The 15,807-nt window shown below is 46.7% G+C and overlaps 3 protein-coding genes across 3 annotated transcripts; all 3 read left to right on the plus strand.

Moving 5' to 3' along the window:
* Nucleotides 1-1,172: 1,172 nt before the first annotated feature.
* On the plus strand, nt 1,173-3,777 carry LOC133508628 (protocadherin beta-11-like). The gene has a single exon (XM_061834864.1). The coding sequence runs from the start codon at nt 1,173-1,175 to the stop codon at nt 3,666-3,668; it is 2,496 nt and encodes an 831-aa protein (XP_061690848.1). The 3' UTR covers nt 3,669-3,777.
* A 4,041-nt stretch (nt 3,778-7,818) lies between these two features.
* On the plus strand, nt 7,819-11,407 carry LOC133508585 (protocadherin beta-16-like). Its single transcript, XM_061834795.1, has one exon. It carries the CDS (start codon nt 7,905-7,907, stop codon nt 10,395-10,397), a length of 2,493 nt encoding a protein of 830 aa, XP_061690779.1. The 5' UTR covers nt 7,819-7,904; the 3' UTR covers nt 10,398-11,407.
* Nucleotides 11,408-12,197: 790 nt separating this feature from the next.
* LOC133508627 (protocadherin beta-16-like) lies at nt 12,198-15,057 on the plus strand. Its single transcript, XM_061834863.1, has one exon. The coding sequence runs from the start codon at nt 12,302-12,304 to the stop codon at nt 14,807-14,809; it is 2,508 nt and encodes an 835-aa protein (XP_061690847.1). The 5' UTR covers nt 12,198-12,301; the 3' UTR covers nt 14,810-15,057.
* Nucleotides 15,058-15,807: the final 750 nt, after the last annotated feature.

Here is a 15,807-nt window from a genome sequence, read left to right on the forward strand (position 1 = left end):
TGTCTAGAATGATCTAATCTGTCCTGGACGTGTTGTACGTTTCCGCTATGTTCATGTTTCCCCAAACCCCGCCCTCACTCCCCCCCCCCCTTTTTTTTTTTCCCCACTGTATTGAAATATTGGAGCAGTACTGAGCGTGTGTTTCTGCTCGATGTCAGTTGGCGGTGCTGTTGCCTCAGCCTTGGAAATGTCCTACACAATCGAGCCGCCATCATTGTAGGGGAATACAGTAACTGCGGGACATTCGTCCTTCCATTTTCTGACCCGCTTATCCTCACGAGGGTCGCGGAAATGTCGGAGGCTATTGCAGCTGCCATCGGGCAGGAGGTAAACCTCAACTGGTTGCCAGCCAATGGCAGTGCACAGAGAGATTGACAACAGTCACAATCACACCTAGGGACAAATTGGAGTCTCCAATGAATGGATGATTTTTTAATGTGGGAGAAAATGTGGGAGTCCCCACCTGGAGAAAACGCACAAAGGTACAGGTAGAACATGCAAACTCCACAGACGCAGGTTTGGGGTTTGAAGCCCGGTCCTCAGAACTGTGTGCCGTCCAACTCGAGGACACCTTTGACAATTTCGCTGCGCTTGACGGGGGCCACTTTTACGGTGACTGAGTCTCGCGACATAAAAGCAACTGCGAGAATTTGGGTTGCTTTTGCTGTCCATGGTGCTGAAAAACAGCAACGGCCGTGGAAGGCGTTGGAATTGTTGACTTGCTCCCGCTCAAGAATATGAACTCCATGATCCATCTCTCTGTTGCTCATACTTTCATAACTAATCACAACATTGTATTTAGGGCTATTTGAGTGACTGCTTTTGCAGAATAGAACTTGAGACAAAAATGGAAACATGGTGTAATATTTTTTATCAGTACTTTTTAACACGGCCTTCAAATGAAGTGGGATTCTTTGATTTTAATCTTTGAGTTTAAGTGGACAAATTCTGCATGTGTGCCTCTAGGGGGAGCTGTTAGATGGTAAATGGATGTGCTAGTTCTGTGTGATGCAGTGCAGCTCTCTCCTCTGGAGCTGCCATTCGGCAAAAGCGAGCGTCGCGTGAACAAAGTACAATCGCTGAGCTCAAATAACGCCGATCTGATCGCGCCTGGTTTGCTTCTGACTTATTTTTTCGTTTCCTTCGTTTTATTGGACTATTTTTAAGTTCTTATGGAGTCTAAAAATATTCATCCATTCCACGGAGGAATGCGACGGCGACGTGCGGCCTGCCTCTTTGTCTTTTGGTGCTTTTTTCTGAATGCGACCGAGGCCCAAATCCGCTACTCAATCCCCGAGGAGATGAAAAAAGGCTCGCTGGTGGGAAATGTGGCCCAAGATCTCGGTTTGGATCTGAAAAGACTCCGTTCTGGGCGGGCCCGCATCGTCACCGGGGAGAGCGTCCAGTACGCCGAGTTGAGGGCGGACAAAGGGCTCCTGGTTGTCCGTGAGAGGATCGACCGAGAACGGCTGTGTGGAGACGTGACGCCGTGCAGCTTCACCTTCGAGATTTTGTTGGAAAACCCCATGGAATTGCACCCCGTCACCATCGAGGTGGTGGACGTCAACGACAACGCTCCCACTTTTGAAAATAATCATTTGCGATTTGAAATAAGCGAGTCTGCTGCACTTGGCTCCCGTTTTGTTTTGGAGACTGCGTATGATGCTGATGTGGGAACAAATGGCGTGCAGAGTTACATTTTGACACCGAGTGATAATTTTGTGTTAAAGCAACACGTCAGTCCAGGGGGGAGTAAATATGCAGAAATGGTTCTGCAGAAAGCCTTGGACAGGGAACAACAGCCTCGACTTTCACTCAAATTAGTTGCTGTGGACGGAGGAAGTCCACAGAAGTCAGGTACAGTTAATATAGAAATTAATATTCAAGATATAAATGACAATGCACCAGTCTTTAATCAAACATTGTATCAAGCTAAAGTAATTGAAAACGCAGCAACAGGCACTCACATACTGACTTTGAATGCAACTGATGCTGATAGTGGCTCAAATGCAAAAGTAACATATTCATTTTCAAAGTCAAAAGCAGGAATAGCAGATTTGTTTAAAATTGATGAGAAAACGGGATGCATCTCAGTAGCAAACCAAATAGATTATGAAAAACACAAGACCATAGAATTTATGGTTGACGCTCAAGATCAAGGTGCTCTAACAAACTCCACCAAAGTGGAAATCGAAGTCGTGGATCTGAATGACAATGCCCCCGTCCTCAATGTGATGTCCTTCACGAGTCCCATTTCAGAAGACTCCCCGGCCGGTACCACCATTGGCATCATTAATGTGAAGGACCAGGATTCCGGCGACAACGGTCACGTGACCTGCGCAATCGAAGGCCGCGTTCCATTTCGGATGAAGTCCAACTTGAGAAATTATTTCACCTTAATGACAGACGCCGATTTCGATCGCGAAAGTGTGTCCGAATACAACATCACAGTTGTTGCGTCTGACGCCGGCTCGCCCCCCCTCTCCACCAAGACAACTTTTCATTTGAAAGTTTCGGACGTCAACGACAACGCTCCTGCGTTTCCAGTCAGCTTTTATCAAGCCACCCTCGCCGAAAACAACTCACCGGGTGCTTCTGTGCTGAGAGTGAGTGCCAAAGACCCGGACGAAAACCAGAACGCTCGTGTCTCCTACATGTTGGAGCCGGGCGAGATCGGGGGAACTCCCGTTGCAGAATTTGTGTCCGTCAATGCCCAAAGTGGAATTATCAGCGCCGTGCGCTCCTTGGACTACGAGCAAATCAAGCGTCTGGACTTTGTGGTGCGAGCGCAGGACGGAGGCTCCCCTCCTCTCTTCAGCAACGTGAGCGTGGGCGTCCTGATCCGGGACCAGAACGACAACGCCCCTCAGGTCCTGTACCCGGTCCAGACGGGCGGCTCGGGGCCGCACGCCGAAATGGTGCCTCGTTCGGCGGACGCGGGCTACCTGGTGACGAAAGTGGTGGCGGTGGACGTGGACTCTGGCCAGAACGCCTGGCTCTCCTACAAAGTGCAGCAGAAATCTTCCCCCGACAGGGGGGCGCTGTTTGAAGTGGGCCTCCACAATGGAGAAATGCGAACCGTCCGCCAAGTGACCGATAAAGATGCCGTCAAACAAAGACTGACCGTCGTCGTGGAGGACAACGGGCAGCCCTCTCGTTCGGCTACGGTGGTGGTTAACGTGGCGCTGGCGGACGGCTTCCCCCAAGTGCTGAGGTCGGAGTTCGCCGACGAGGACGAGCGGGAGGCCGACGAGCGGCTGACTTTTTACCTGGTCTTGGCTTTGGCTGTGGTCTCCTTCCTCTTCGTGGTCTGCTTGCTGCTCATCATATCGGTCAAAGTGTACAGGTGGAGACAGTCTCGCGTCCTGTACGGCTCCAACCTCCCCGTCATTCCGTATTATCCGCCGCGTTACTCCGACACTTTGGGGACGGCGGGGACTCTCCCGCACGTCTACAATTACGAGGCCTGCGCCACCGCAAAAAGTCACGTGACGAACACGCAAGCCGTGAGTCAAAGTTTAGTCAGTGTGGACGGAGCGGACGCTGACGGGCCGCACGGCGGCGAGCAAACGTCGGGAAACTTCTCTCAGATGTCGACTTTGGTGAGTCGAATGTTTACCATTTCCATTCCATGTAATGGCTTGCAATGCTTTTTCGGGTTTGTATAATTATTTGTTGATGCTCACTTGAATTTTTTGTTTTTAAATGTGCTTACTTACAAGCAGGGCTTGACATTTGCACTTTTGCTCTTCACTCATTGTGGCTCGTGGTTTCCCAGAGTTGCTGGCCACTCAGCATTTTCATTCGCTTCAATTTGAATGTTGTTTGATTTGATTATTGTTACATTCAAGGACTGGATTTGCATCATCCATTTTCTGAGGTGCTTATCCTCACAGGGTCCACGGGAGTGCTTGAGCCAATCAGATTTGCAACTCTTTTAAATGTATGACTCCTGTGCAAAACCCAAACAAAACTACAGATTTTTTTTTAAATGCTCCAAGAACCGGCATACATATCAGACTTTTTATTTCAAAACATCACGCAGAGTTTGGTCAATGTCATTAAAAATACAAAACTAAAAATGATCGAAAAATATTGTCATATTTCACTTCAGCTGGGCCTTGTCTGCACAATTAGTTGATTTGCCCACATCAATACACGTACAGTCCAGTTTTCATTTTCCAGATTTCCAAAAGTTTTTCAAGTTTGGAGCAAATAGCGATGTCGTCACATCTAATTTGTCTTTTGGTCTTCACTGGACACAACATGCTACTTTTTATTCTTTTAAGAATGTTCTTATGCAGATTGGCAAGTGTTTTTTTTTTTTTTTTTTTGGGGTGGGGGGGCGTTTGTTTTTTTGCACCCCGCTTGGGTTTTAAAAGCCTCAAAAATGTGCAGACTTGCGCAGCGTCGAGATCTTTCATTCCCAGAGTTCGAGTGACATGAACGGTGGAACCTCCATTTACAAGATGCCAATTTAACAGATATCAAAAGTAATGGACAGTACATGTGTCCAGAAATACTTCACACTTGTCATTTAAAAAATGGCTTGAACAAGATCTGATCCTCTGTTAAAGCAAAAATGATTTGGGAGAAAATGTTTATTATTTTCGATCTGTAAAGCACCCTAAAAATGTGCAAAATTTTACCTACACTAGCTATTTGACAAAAGTAAAAAGCATGACCAAGTCAAATTAAGTAATATCCACCTTAAAGATGTCAATGCCGCAATATGTATCACGTAATGTGGGCATGCCACACTATTTAGCTGCGTGTCATCAGCTCATCAGCACAAAATGGCTTCGTCCATCTGTACAAATCGATCACTGTGATTGATTGTAAGACAAACAAACACGATAGAAAAAGGCACTTGATGGGGAAATAAAACAAATTTAGGGAAACGTGAACAATTTCTGAGATGTGTTCCTCCTTGCATCATGAGTGTGTCAAGTGAGGTTAGCAAGCAATATGTTCATTTCATTTCCGAAAATCGTGTCTGTGGGTTGGAGGGAAAGCAATGATTTCTCGCCCTTGGTGACTTCATGTGGAAGATGTCTCGGTCGCCATCTCACATTTTAGCCACTTGAATCTTTCGATCAGTCTTTTGGCTTTGCACTTGCTCGGAAAGACTTGATAGGACCCAAGTTGGCGGGTCTGCATCAGAGAACACCGAATTGAGAACGCTCATTTTGAGGAACACCAAGGACACGAGGACCGCCCCCCTCCCGCATCCCTCAAACTCAGCCCCTGTGGCTGAAATATCATAATAAATGTGTGATAACCTTGATTCAACCATTTAATAACTGTTGAATTCATGTCTTTCATCCATAATATGTGCTTTAAATTTACCAATTTATAGTGGCGGCAAATTGTTCACGTAAATTTATCGGTAAATTCTTCCGGGTGTTTTTTTTTTTTTTTTTTTTTTTTTTGTATAGTTGCTGAATCGGCCACTGGTATTTACTAGCGCTGTGGCGCAATCCAAGCAGAGACTGAGGCGTGATGAGCGTTCTTCATGACGTAGAATCAAAACTAGACCTCGCATTCTGCATCCAACATTGGTTCCGTCATGGTCAACAGGCTCTGACTTCCGGTCAGGGCAAAAAAAAAAAAAAACCATGGTAAACAATACACACATTGCTATGGAAAACAATGCGATAGATCTATATACTTTAGATGTTTTGGATCCCGAGAGACATGAATATAATCTAAACATTTGCAGCATGCCCAGCAAGGTTTTAAAGATACATTGACACACACACACATGTAACAGGATGTAGAGACCATCATAATATTGCAATGATATATTTTCCACATTCATAATTATCATAGATTAATTGTTAAGATTAAACTGAAACACACTTACCAGTGAAAAGTTCCTTCTTTGCAACCACCTGCATGGTTTTGACAGCTAAGAGCGCAACAAGAATGAACCGTATTGACACACAAAAAAAAAAGAAGCCAAACCTAACGTATTCCAATATTATGTTTCACAATGTCCAATTGTAAGCATATCACAGGATGTCAACTTTCTCGTGAAATAGTACCCATAGCAATGTTTTGCCCTGACCGGAGGTTGAAGCCGAATAACCACGTGAAAGGGGTCTGTGTGCAGTCTCGTTTTTAATGGATGCCATTCAGCGTTCCGATGCCACGCCGCCATCACACTCATTGATCAATTTTGTTCAAAGTAAAAACAGAAAAAGTCAACATTGGGTCAAAGATTAAAGCATTTGAAAATGGGTAAAATTAACAATTAGGGTATGTTAAGTGAATAGAAAACATAATGCCCAACACTTAAATCACATACTACTTTTCTATTCTGGAAGAAGTAAGGCGTGTTTTCGAGGCTTCCAACAGCCAATCATCGAGTAACAGCGTATGCCCAGGAGCCAGTCATATTGAAGCAGGGCGTGTCCTGCCTGGAAACAAGTGCGAATCCTCATAAGTGAAGACTGGGGTGCGTCTATTACTGCGTAACAAACAGTTACACGAAATGACTAGATTCAACCAACTGGAATAACTCGATAGCCTGTGTGGCGGCCATATTGAATGTGGCAACATTTCCATCGTATTGCTGTGGCGGCCATGATTCCACTTGTTCTCTCCTGAGAGTTGTGGTGTTCATTCGAAGGGGAATACTACACACAACTCAGGGGAGTGCAGAACATGCCATTTTGGAAGAGACAGTTTATTATTATTATTATTATTATTATTGAGCTGTTGGTCTGTGGCAACCGATTGGGAACTCGGATTCACACTATTTAGTCACGACTCACAAAAGCGAGCTCCCTGTGGCGAGTGTGTCAGGAAAGTCTGCATCAAGCACATCGCCATAAAAAGTGTGGATGAATTGTAAACGTTTTCAAACGTTGTCAAGTTTTTAAGAAATATTTACGAGGCGAGAGAGTGAGTATATTGGTAGAAGGGTGCTGAGGATGGAGCTGCCAGGCAAAAGAGCGAGAGGAAGGAAGACCAAAGAAAAGTTTGATGGATGTGGTGAGGGAAGACATGAGGACAGTGCACGAGATGGGCTTGGATGGAAAAAGATGACACGCTGTGGCGACCCCAAACGGGATGAGCCATAAGGAAAAGAAGTAGTAGTGGTATGGGTGCAAATGGCCACAAAAAAAGTGATTCAATAAAACGGGCAATCAGATGTAATCGACAACCTTAAGCCAATAATTGTCTCTTAAATTGAGGATCTGATGTGTCAATATTCTGGAACTCGACATTGTCAAGATGCAGCCTCATCATATGAACTACTAACTTTTTTTAGTTTGTTTGTCAAATTTGATCACGAAAAAGAGCAAGTACAGCTTGCCATACATTCGACTTTTCCCAAAAATGTTTCGCTTGGCCCAAAGTCAGCAGTGAGGTCCTCGTGCAGTTTTGTCTCTGTCCGTGGTGCTGAAGGCCACTTTCCAATGGATTTGGTGACCAGCGCTCATCCTCCAGAATTCAAATCAATAATCATGATATATATTACTCTTACTCACACAACTTTCTTCCTATGACTGTGTTGTTTTGACTTTGTGGTCAAGTGACAACCGTAATGAGGAACGCGTGTCTTTGATAAAGTTTCATTATTTTTAATGCTGTTATTCAACAGGACATGGCTTACAGAAACGTTTTTTCTCCGCTTTTTTTAAACCTTGTATTCTCACTGTCTCGGACAGTTTTTCAAATGTGCCTCTAAGGGGCGCTGTTACACGGTAAATGGATGTGTCGGTGCTGTGCGATGCAGTCCAGCTCCCTCCTCTGTCGCTGCCATTCGGCACCAGAGAGCTTCGCGTCAACAACGGACAATCGTTGAGCTCAAATAACGCCGATCTGGTCGCGCTTGGTTTGCTTCTGTCTTATTTTTCGTTTCCTTCGTTTTATTGGACTATTTTTAAGTTCTTATGGAGTCTAAAGATATTCATCCAATCCGCGGAGGAATGCGACGGCGACGTGCGGCCTGCCTCTTTGTCTTTTGGTGCTTTTTTCTGAATGCGACCGAGGCCCAAATCCGCTACTCAATCCCCGAGGAGATGAAAAAAGGCTCGCTGGTGGGAAATGTGGCCCAAGATCTCGGTTTGGATCTGAAAAGACTCCGTTCTGGGCGGGCCCGCATCGTCACCGGGGAGAACGTCCAGTACGCCGAGCTGAGGGCGGACAAAGGGCTCCTGGTTGTCCGTGAGAGGATCGACCGAGAACGGCTGTGTGGAGACGTGACGCCGTGCAGCTTCACCTTCGAGATTTTGTTGGAAAACCCCATGGAATTGCACCCCGTCACCATCGAGGTGGTGGACGTCAACGACAACGCCCCCACTTTTGAAAATAATCATTTGCGATTTGAAATAAGCGAGTCTGCTGCACTTGGCTCCCGTTTTGTTTTGGAGAGTGCGTATGATGCTGATGTGGGAACAAATGGCGTGCAGAGTTACATTTTGACACCGAGTGATAATTTTGTGTTAAAGCAACACGTCAGTCCAGGGGGAAGTAAATATGCAGAAATGGTCCTGCAGAAATCCTTGGACAGGGAACAACAGCCGCGGCTTTCACTTAAATTAGTGGCTGTGGATGGAGGAAGTCCACAGAAGTCAGGTACAGTAAATATAGAAATTAACATTTTAGATGCTAATGATAATGTTCCCGTCTTTAATCAATCCATTTATAAAGCAAAGGTGATTGAAAATGCCCCAGTCGGGACCCTCGTCCTGACTGTGAATGCAACCGATGCTGATAGTGGTTCATATGGAAAAGTAACTTACTCATTTTCAAATTCGAAAGCCGGAATATTAAATTTTTTTCAAATAGATGAGATGACAGGATGCATTTCTGTCATAAACCAAATTGATTATGAAAAAGACAAAACAATCGAGTTCATGGTTGAAGCCAAAGATCAAGGAGGGCTGAGTGAGTCTACAAAAGTGGAAATTGAAGTATTGGATATGAATGACAATGCCCCCATCCTCAATGTGATGTCCTTCACGAGTCCAGTTTCAGAAGACTCCCCCGCCGGTACCACCATTGGCATCGTGAATGTGAAGGACCAGGATTCCGGTGACAACGGTCACGTGACCTGCGCAATCGAAGGCCGCGTTCCATTTCGAATTAAGTCCAACTTGAGAAATTATTTCACCTTGATGACCGATGCCGATTTCGATCGCGAAACTGTGTCCGAATATAATATCACAGTTGTTGCGTCTGACGCCGGCTCGCCCCCCCTCTCCACCAAGAGAACTTTTCATTTGAAAGTTTCGGACGTCAACGACAATGCACCTGCGTTTCCGGTCAGCTTTTATCAAGCCACCCTCGCAGAAAACAACTCACCGGGTGCTTCTGTGCTGAGAGTGAGTGCCAAAGACCCGGACGAAAACCAGAACGCTCGTGTCTCCTACATGTTGGAGCCGGGCGAGATCGGGGGAACTCCCGTGGCCGAATTTGTGTCTGTCAACGCCCAAAGTGGAATTATCAGCGCCGTGCGCTCCTTGGACTACGAGCAAATCAAGCGTCTGGACTTTGTGGTGCGAGCGCAGGACGGAGGCTCCCCTCCTCTCTTCAGCAACGTGAGCGTGGGCGTCCTGATCCGGGACCAGAACGACAACGCCCCTCAGGTCCTGTACCCGGTCCAGACGGGCGGCTCGGGGCCGCACGCCGAAATGGTGCCTCGTTCGGCGGACGCGGGCTACCTGGTGACGAAAGTGGTGGCGGTGGACGTGGACTCTGGCCAGAACGCCTGGCTCTCCTACAAAGTGCAGCAGAAATCTTCCCCCGACAGGGGGGCGCTGTTTGAAGTGGGCCTCCACAATGGAGAAATGCGAACCGTCCGCCAAGTGACCGATAAAGATGCCGTCAAACAAAGACTGACCGTCGTCGTGGAGGACAACGGGCAGCCCTCTCGTTCGGCTACGGTGGTGGTTAACGTGGCGCTGGCGGACGGCTTCCCCCAAGTGCTGAGGTCGGAGTTCGCCGACGAGGACGAGCGGGAGGCCGACGAGCGGCTGACTTTTTACCTGGTCTTGGCTTTGGCTGTGGTCTCCTTCCTCTTCGTGGTCTGCTTGCTGCTCATCATATCGGTCAAAGTGTACAGGTGGAGACAGTCTCGCGTCCTGTACGGCTCCAACCTCCCCGTCATTCCGTATTATCCGCCGCGCTACTCCGACACTTTGGGGACGACGGGGACTCTCCCGCACGTCTACAATTACGAGGCCTGCGCCACCGCCGGCTCTGCCAAAAGTGCGGCCGGTCACAACGTGCTGCTAGTAGACGCCAGTTCGACGGGCACCGTGCACAAGTTGCAGAGCGAAAACAACATCCTGGACGAACTTGACTCCCCTCTGGAGGTTAGTTTACCTTCTTTTATTGTGGAATGTTCTGTCTTGAATGGGAAAATGGCCCCTCCCTTATGAGCTGTGTGGTTTTGCTCGAGTTCAATTGCTCGCTGAGAATCACACACAGTTGCAGTTGCAGTGAAGTGAAGACTGAGCACTACGGCGAGCTGAGCATTGTCTTTCTAACTAAAGTTGTTGCTATATCCACATGATGATGGCCAGGTCCCAAGGTTGAAAACCGTGTTGAACCCCGCGGCTTCGATGATCACTGAACCGTCGACGACGCACAGTTGGTTTGAATGATGACAGATTTGTTGTGAAAGAGGTCAATATAGTGCTTTTAAATCAATCAATGAATTAAATATGTGAGCATGTATCAAACACCAATCATGGTATCCCGTACACTCGAGGTTTTTTTTACTGCGGTTTCTTATTTTTCAACAATTTGGTGGATTTACGGTTGAGCCCATCTGTCTCGCCGTAAGTGCCAACGTCTTTGCGGGGTTTTCTTCTTCTCCTGTTGTTGGCAAGTTTTCCTCCCAAACCTCTAAAACGACCTTGGTAATTGTCTTAATGTGAGGTAGCACCTGTACTTTGAGGTGTAAATGTGACGTGGGATTGAGTGGCAACTCGTCCAGGCTTGAACCCGCCCGGCACCCAAATTCAACCAGGATAAGATCCAATTACGTCCGATATGAAGTTGCTGGCTGGACTGATGCATGGAACTGATGTCTTATATTTGCAGTGAACTGGCTTGAATGGGATTAACATTCTCGTTTTTTTTGTCATTTTATTTGAGATGGACACGCATTGTTCCCTAAGAAGCTTGAAGCCTTATCGGCAAGGTCATGTTGAATAATAATATTAATAACTGTTGAAAATCTGAATCCTCAGGACCCTCTGCCAAAATCCGATGAAACTAGAAATGTGCAGAACTGTTAAATTCTTTTTTTTTTTTTTTCATCCTGAATGTTGTTTGTTGAAGAAAAAAAACTGAGCAGGATGGCGATGAATGTGTCAGTTTTGATAAGCTTCTAGGTTGATGGACAGAAGCCTCGTTTTGTCGAAAATCAAAACTTCTGACAGTTGTTGGGCAAAATTAATTGCAACATTTGCCATTTTAACTCAAAGTAAACAAGCTTAATGCACAATTATTGCAGAAAAAAAGTTATTTCGCTTGAAGAGGACTTGAAATATAAATCTTCCTGCCCATGATGTAAATCTCCAATCAAAATGGTTGTTGGAGACTGATTTTTGTGGCCACCATGCGCATTTGCAAATCATAAAGCTTTTCCCTTCGACATTACAAACTTGAATCCAGACTCTTGAAATTGCAAAATGTTCTCAAATGGCTGCCCAACTTTCTCTCACACATAGTGGTTATAAGTGGAAGTTTCAAAATGTTTCTTTGTGAGGTGTCCAATCCATTTGACATTTGTTTTTGGTCAGAAATCCAAATAAAAAGGAGTTATGCTGACGTAATTGAAAATCACCGTCAAAATTGGGCAGTTTTGTTAAAATGTTTCAGCAGAATCGGTTTAGCACCGGGGAAAAGAAACAAAAAATGTGATGTGGGGACTACTATGAAGCATACTCTCGCGAAATACATATTTTGCCTTGATGAAGTGAGACAGACTCTGACGTATGGCAATAATGTTTGCGTGCCGTCGTAACTCGAAGCAGCAGGCTTGCTAAGTCTTGTCAATGTCGATGTTCATCATGTCTGAAATGTGGTGGTGGAAAAGTAAAGTCCTTGTTCCAAGGCTGCACTGTCACCAAATGGACTCTTGGGGACGCTGTTGACCAGAAATTTGACGAGCGGCCGCGGGATTGGCGCTGCGCCTCCCGCGGAACGTCGACACAACACAGAGAGAACGCGACGGGAGCACAACGGATCACTCGACGTGCTGGTCCGTCCGATTCGTGATATTGGCCAAATATTTGCACCTTCGGCGGTTTGGCTGCAATTGGGAGTGGATTGTATGCGACAGTTAAGTGCGAGCGAGGAGGCGCTTTTTCTGTGGAATAGAAGCAGAGCGGAGCAAACCCGGGGAGGATTGGACGGAACAATGAAGGCGCAAGTGGCGATGTTTGTGTCTCTGTTGGCCCTCGACGCGGCCTACGGCCAGGCCAGCTATTCCATTCCCGAGGAAATGAGCAGAGGCTCGTTGGTGGGCAACATCGCGCAAGATTTAGGCCTGGAAACGCGACGGCTGATTTCGGGCAAAGCCGAGATCTATTCCAGGAACAATGAAGAATACATCGAGCTGAGCCGAGAGAAAGGACTCCTCCTCGTCAGGGAGAGGATCGACAGAGAGGCTCTTTGCGCGCACGCCGAGCTTTGTGCGCTGCATTTGGAAATTATTCTGGAGAGTCCGATGGAATTTTACAGCGTCACTGTGCAGATTGCAGATATGAATGACAATGCACCAATCTTTGAAAAAAACGAGATGACATTTAAAATAAGCGAGTCTGCGACCATCGGTGCAAAATTTCTTCTCGAAAGGGCAGTGGATCTGGATGTTGGGGTGAACGGCGTTCATAATTACGAATTAAAACCATCGGATCACTTTGCTCTGAAGCTACAAAATAACGCGGATGGAAATCAAAACGTGGAGATGGTTTTACAAAAGCCTTTAGACCGAGAGAAAGAGGAGCAGATGTCGCTGGTGTTGACGGCTGGAGATGGAGGAGAGCCGCGCATGTCGGGAACGATGTTGATTCTCATCACAGTGTTAGACGCGAATGATAATGCCCCCGTGTTTACGCAGCACACTTACAAAGCAACCGTGACTGAGAACTCAGCTGCGGGGACGATCGTGGCAACCGTGTCGGCGTCGGACGCTGACTCCGGCTCCAATGCAAAAATTTCATATTCGATTCAAAATATGGTGGGAAATTTGAAAAACCTGTTTCAAATCAATCAAGAGAATGGCGAAATATCACTGATTGGAAATGTAGATTTTGAAAAGTTGAGACATTTTCAATTAAATTTACTTGCAAGTGATGATGGGGGACTCACAGATTCTTCTAAGCTGATGATCGATGTACAAGATATCAATGACAACACACCCATAATTAATATTATGTCCAAATCAAATGTGATATCAGAGGATGCTGAAATCAATACTGTTGTGACAATGATCAATATAGAAGATTTAGATTCAGAAGAAAATGGAAATGTAAATTGTTTTATCAGTGAAAACATCCCATTTATTTTAAAAAATTCAAAACATAATTACTACACTTTAATGACAGACGGTGACTTAGACCGAGAGCGGTCGAGCGAGTACAACATCAGCGTGACGTGCAGCGACGAGGGCGCGGCCTCCCTCTCCAGCAGCGTCACTCTCAACTTGCACATCTCGGACGTCAACGACAACCCGCCCGTCTTTGAGAGGAGCTCGTACGAGGCCCACGTTGCGGAAAACAACGCAGCGGGTCTCTCCGTAGTCACGCTGAAAGCCAGAGACGCAGACTGGGGCCAGAACGCTCGAGTTTCTTACTTCCTGGAGGAGGAAGAAGTTCACGGAGTAGCCGTGTCTTCTTTGGTCTCCGTCCATCCGGAGAGCGGCGTGGTCCGGGCGCTCCGATCCTTCGATTACGAGCAAATCCAGTCCTTCCGCTTCAACGTGAGCGCCCGCGACTCCGGATCCCCTCCGCTGAGCTCGGCGGCCGCCGTCCGCGTCCTGATCCGGGACCAGAACGACAACGCCCCTCAGGTGCTGTACCCGGTCCAGACGGGCGGCTCGGGGCCGCACGCCGAAATGGTGCCTCGTTCGGCGGACGCGGGCTACCTGGTGACGAAAGTGGTGGCGGTGGACGTGGACTCTGGCCAGAACGCCTGGCTCTCCTACAAAGTGCAGCAGAAATCTTCCCCCGACAGGGGGGCGCTGTTTGAAGTGGGCCTCCACAATGGAGAAATGCGAACCGTCCGCCAAGTGACCGATAAAGATGCCGTCAAACAAAGACTGACCGTCGTCGTGGAGGACAACGGGCAGCCCTCTCGTTCGGCTACGGTGGTGGTTAACGTGGCGCTGGCGGACGGCTTCCCCCAAGTGCTGAGGTCGGAGTTCACCGACGAGGACGAGCGGGAGGCCGACGAGCGGCTGACTTTTTACCTGGTCTTGGCTTTGGCTGTGGTCTCCTTCCTCTTCGTGGTCTGCTTGCTGCTCATCATATCGGTCAAAGTGTACAGGTGGAGACAGTCTCGCGTCCTGTACGGCTCCAACCTCCCCGTCATTCCGTATTATCCGCCGCGTTACTCCGACACTTTGGGGACGGCGGGGACTCTCCCGCACGTCTACAATTACGAGGCCTGCGCCACCGCAAAAAGTCACGTGACGAATACGCAAGCCGTGAGTCAAAGTTTAGTCAGTGTGGACGGAGCGGACGCTGACGGGCCGCACGGCGGCGAGCAAACGTCGGGAAACTTCTCTCAGATGTCGACTTTGGTGAGTCGAACGTTTCACCTTTTTCTCTCCATTTGATGGCTTTCACTGTTTTTTCACATTTGTATGACTCGTTTTCTTTTGTTGTTGAAAGATTTTGAGGCGGAATGGAACAAGAGTGGAAAGATATTAGTTGGTCAGTTGACTTCGTATTTGTTGAATTTATTTACTTCCCATTCAGGCTTGACATTTGTTTTGTCACCTGGGACTGTGGGTATTGTTTTCCCAGAGTTACTCGCCACTCAGCATTTCCCCGAGGTTCACTTTTGTTTATGTTTGTGAGTCTAGCTCGGTTAAATTATTAGATTTACAACCATTTAAGATGTATTTGACCCCTGTGTACTAGCCAGCCAAATCTGCATCCATTTTTCACACTGCAAGAACCACCATTCATGTTTCGCTTTTCCGGGTTTTCTCAAGTTTTCCTCCAACATCTTTTGCCAGTCGTTCCACTCTGCAAAGAGTTTTTGCTCTGTCTGAAAGAGACGCTCCTTCTTACAAAGCTGAAGTGACAAGCTTCTGAGTTCTGATGTCAGCGTACTTCATCATTGACAGAAACGAAGTGTCAGGCTGTTTAGCTCTGTCAACGCACTTCATCACTGACAGAAACTTTGTCGTTTTTGACTATTTACTATTAGTTTTTTATGCGTTTGACAAAGGAAATGTTTTTTATGTCCATTCCTTCTGGAGTTGCGGGTTTTCAATGTTCACTCAATGTTATTTTGCCTTCTAGACAGACGTTTTGAATTTTGTCTTGCTTCTCAAAGTTTGTAGTTTCAAGCAATGTAGCCTCAGCTTGTTTGGTACCTTTTTTCGTTTTTTTTTTTTTTCATTTTGTAATTTGATGCAAGTCAATTGAGAGTTCATGCTGCATGTCCACTCGGACAGACTTGTCATCATCTGGGAGTTTTTATCACTAGAATTCAATTGACCAATGCGACCACGCACACAACATATTTCGTCAGAATCAAATAATAAAGTCTGGCGGCCCATCCAAAATTACATTTCAAAGTGGGGCCGTTTGCGAAAACTACCAT

Source organism: Syngnathoides biaculeatus, chromosome 11, assembly GCF_019802595.1.
Source record: "Syngnathoides biaculeatus isolate LvHL_M chromosome 11, ASM1980259v1, whole genome shotgun sequence".
Taxonomy (NCBI): Eukaryota; Metazoa; Chordata; class Actinopteri; order Syngnathiformes; family Syngnathidae; genus Syngnathoides; species Syngnathoides biaculeatus.

Bases quoted from the DNA above. Each gene is read 5' to 3' on its own strand.
- LOC133508627 (XM_061834863.1), top strand. From the start codon at position 12,302: ATGCGACAGTTAAGTGCGAGCGAGGAGGCGCTTTTTCTGTGGAATAGA.
- LOC133508585 (XM_061834795.1), top strand. From the start codon at position 7,905: ATGGAGTCTAAAGATATTCATCCAATCCGCGGAGGAATGCGACGGCGA.
- LOC133508628 (XM_061834864.1), top strand. From the start codon at position 1,173: ATGGAGTCTAAAAATATTCATCCATTCCACGGAGGAATGCGACGGCGA.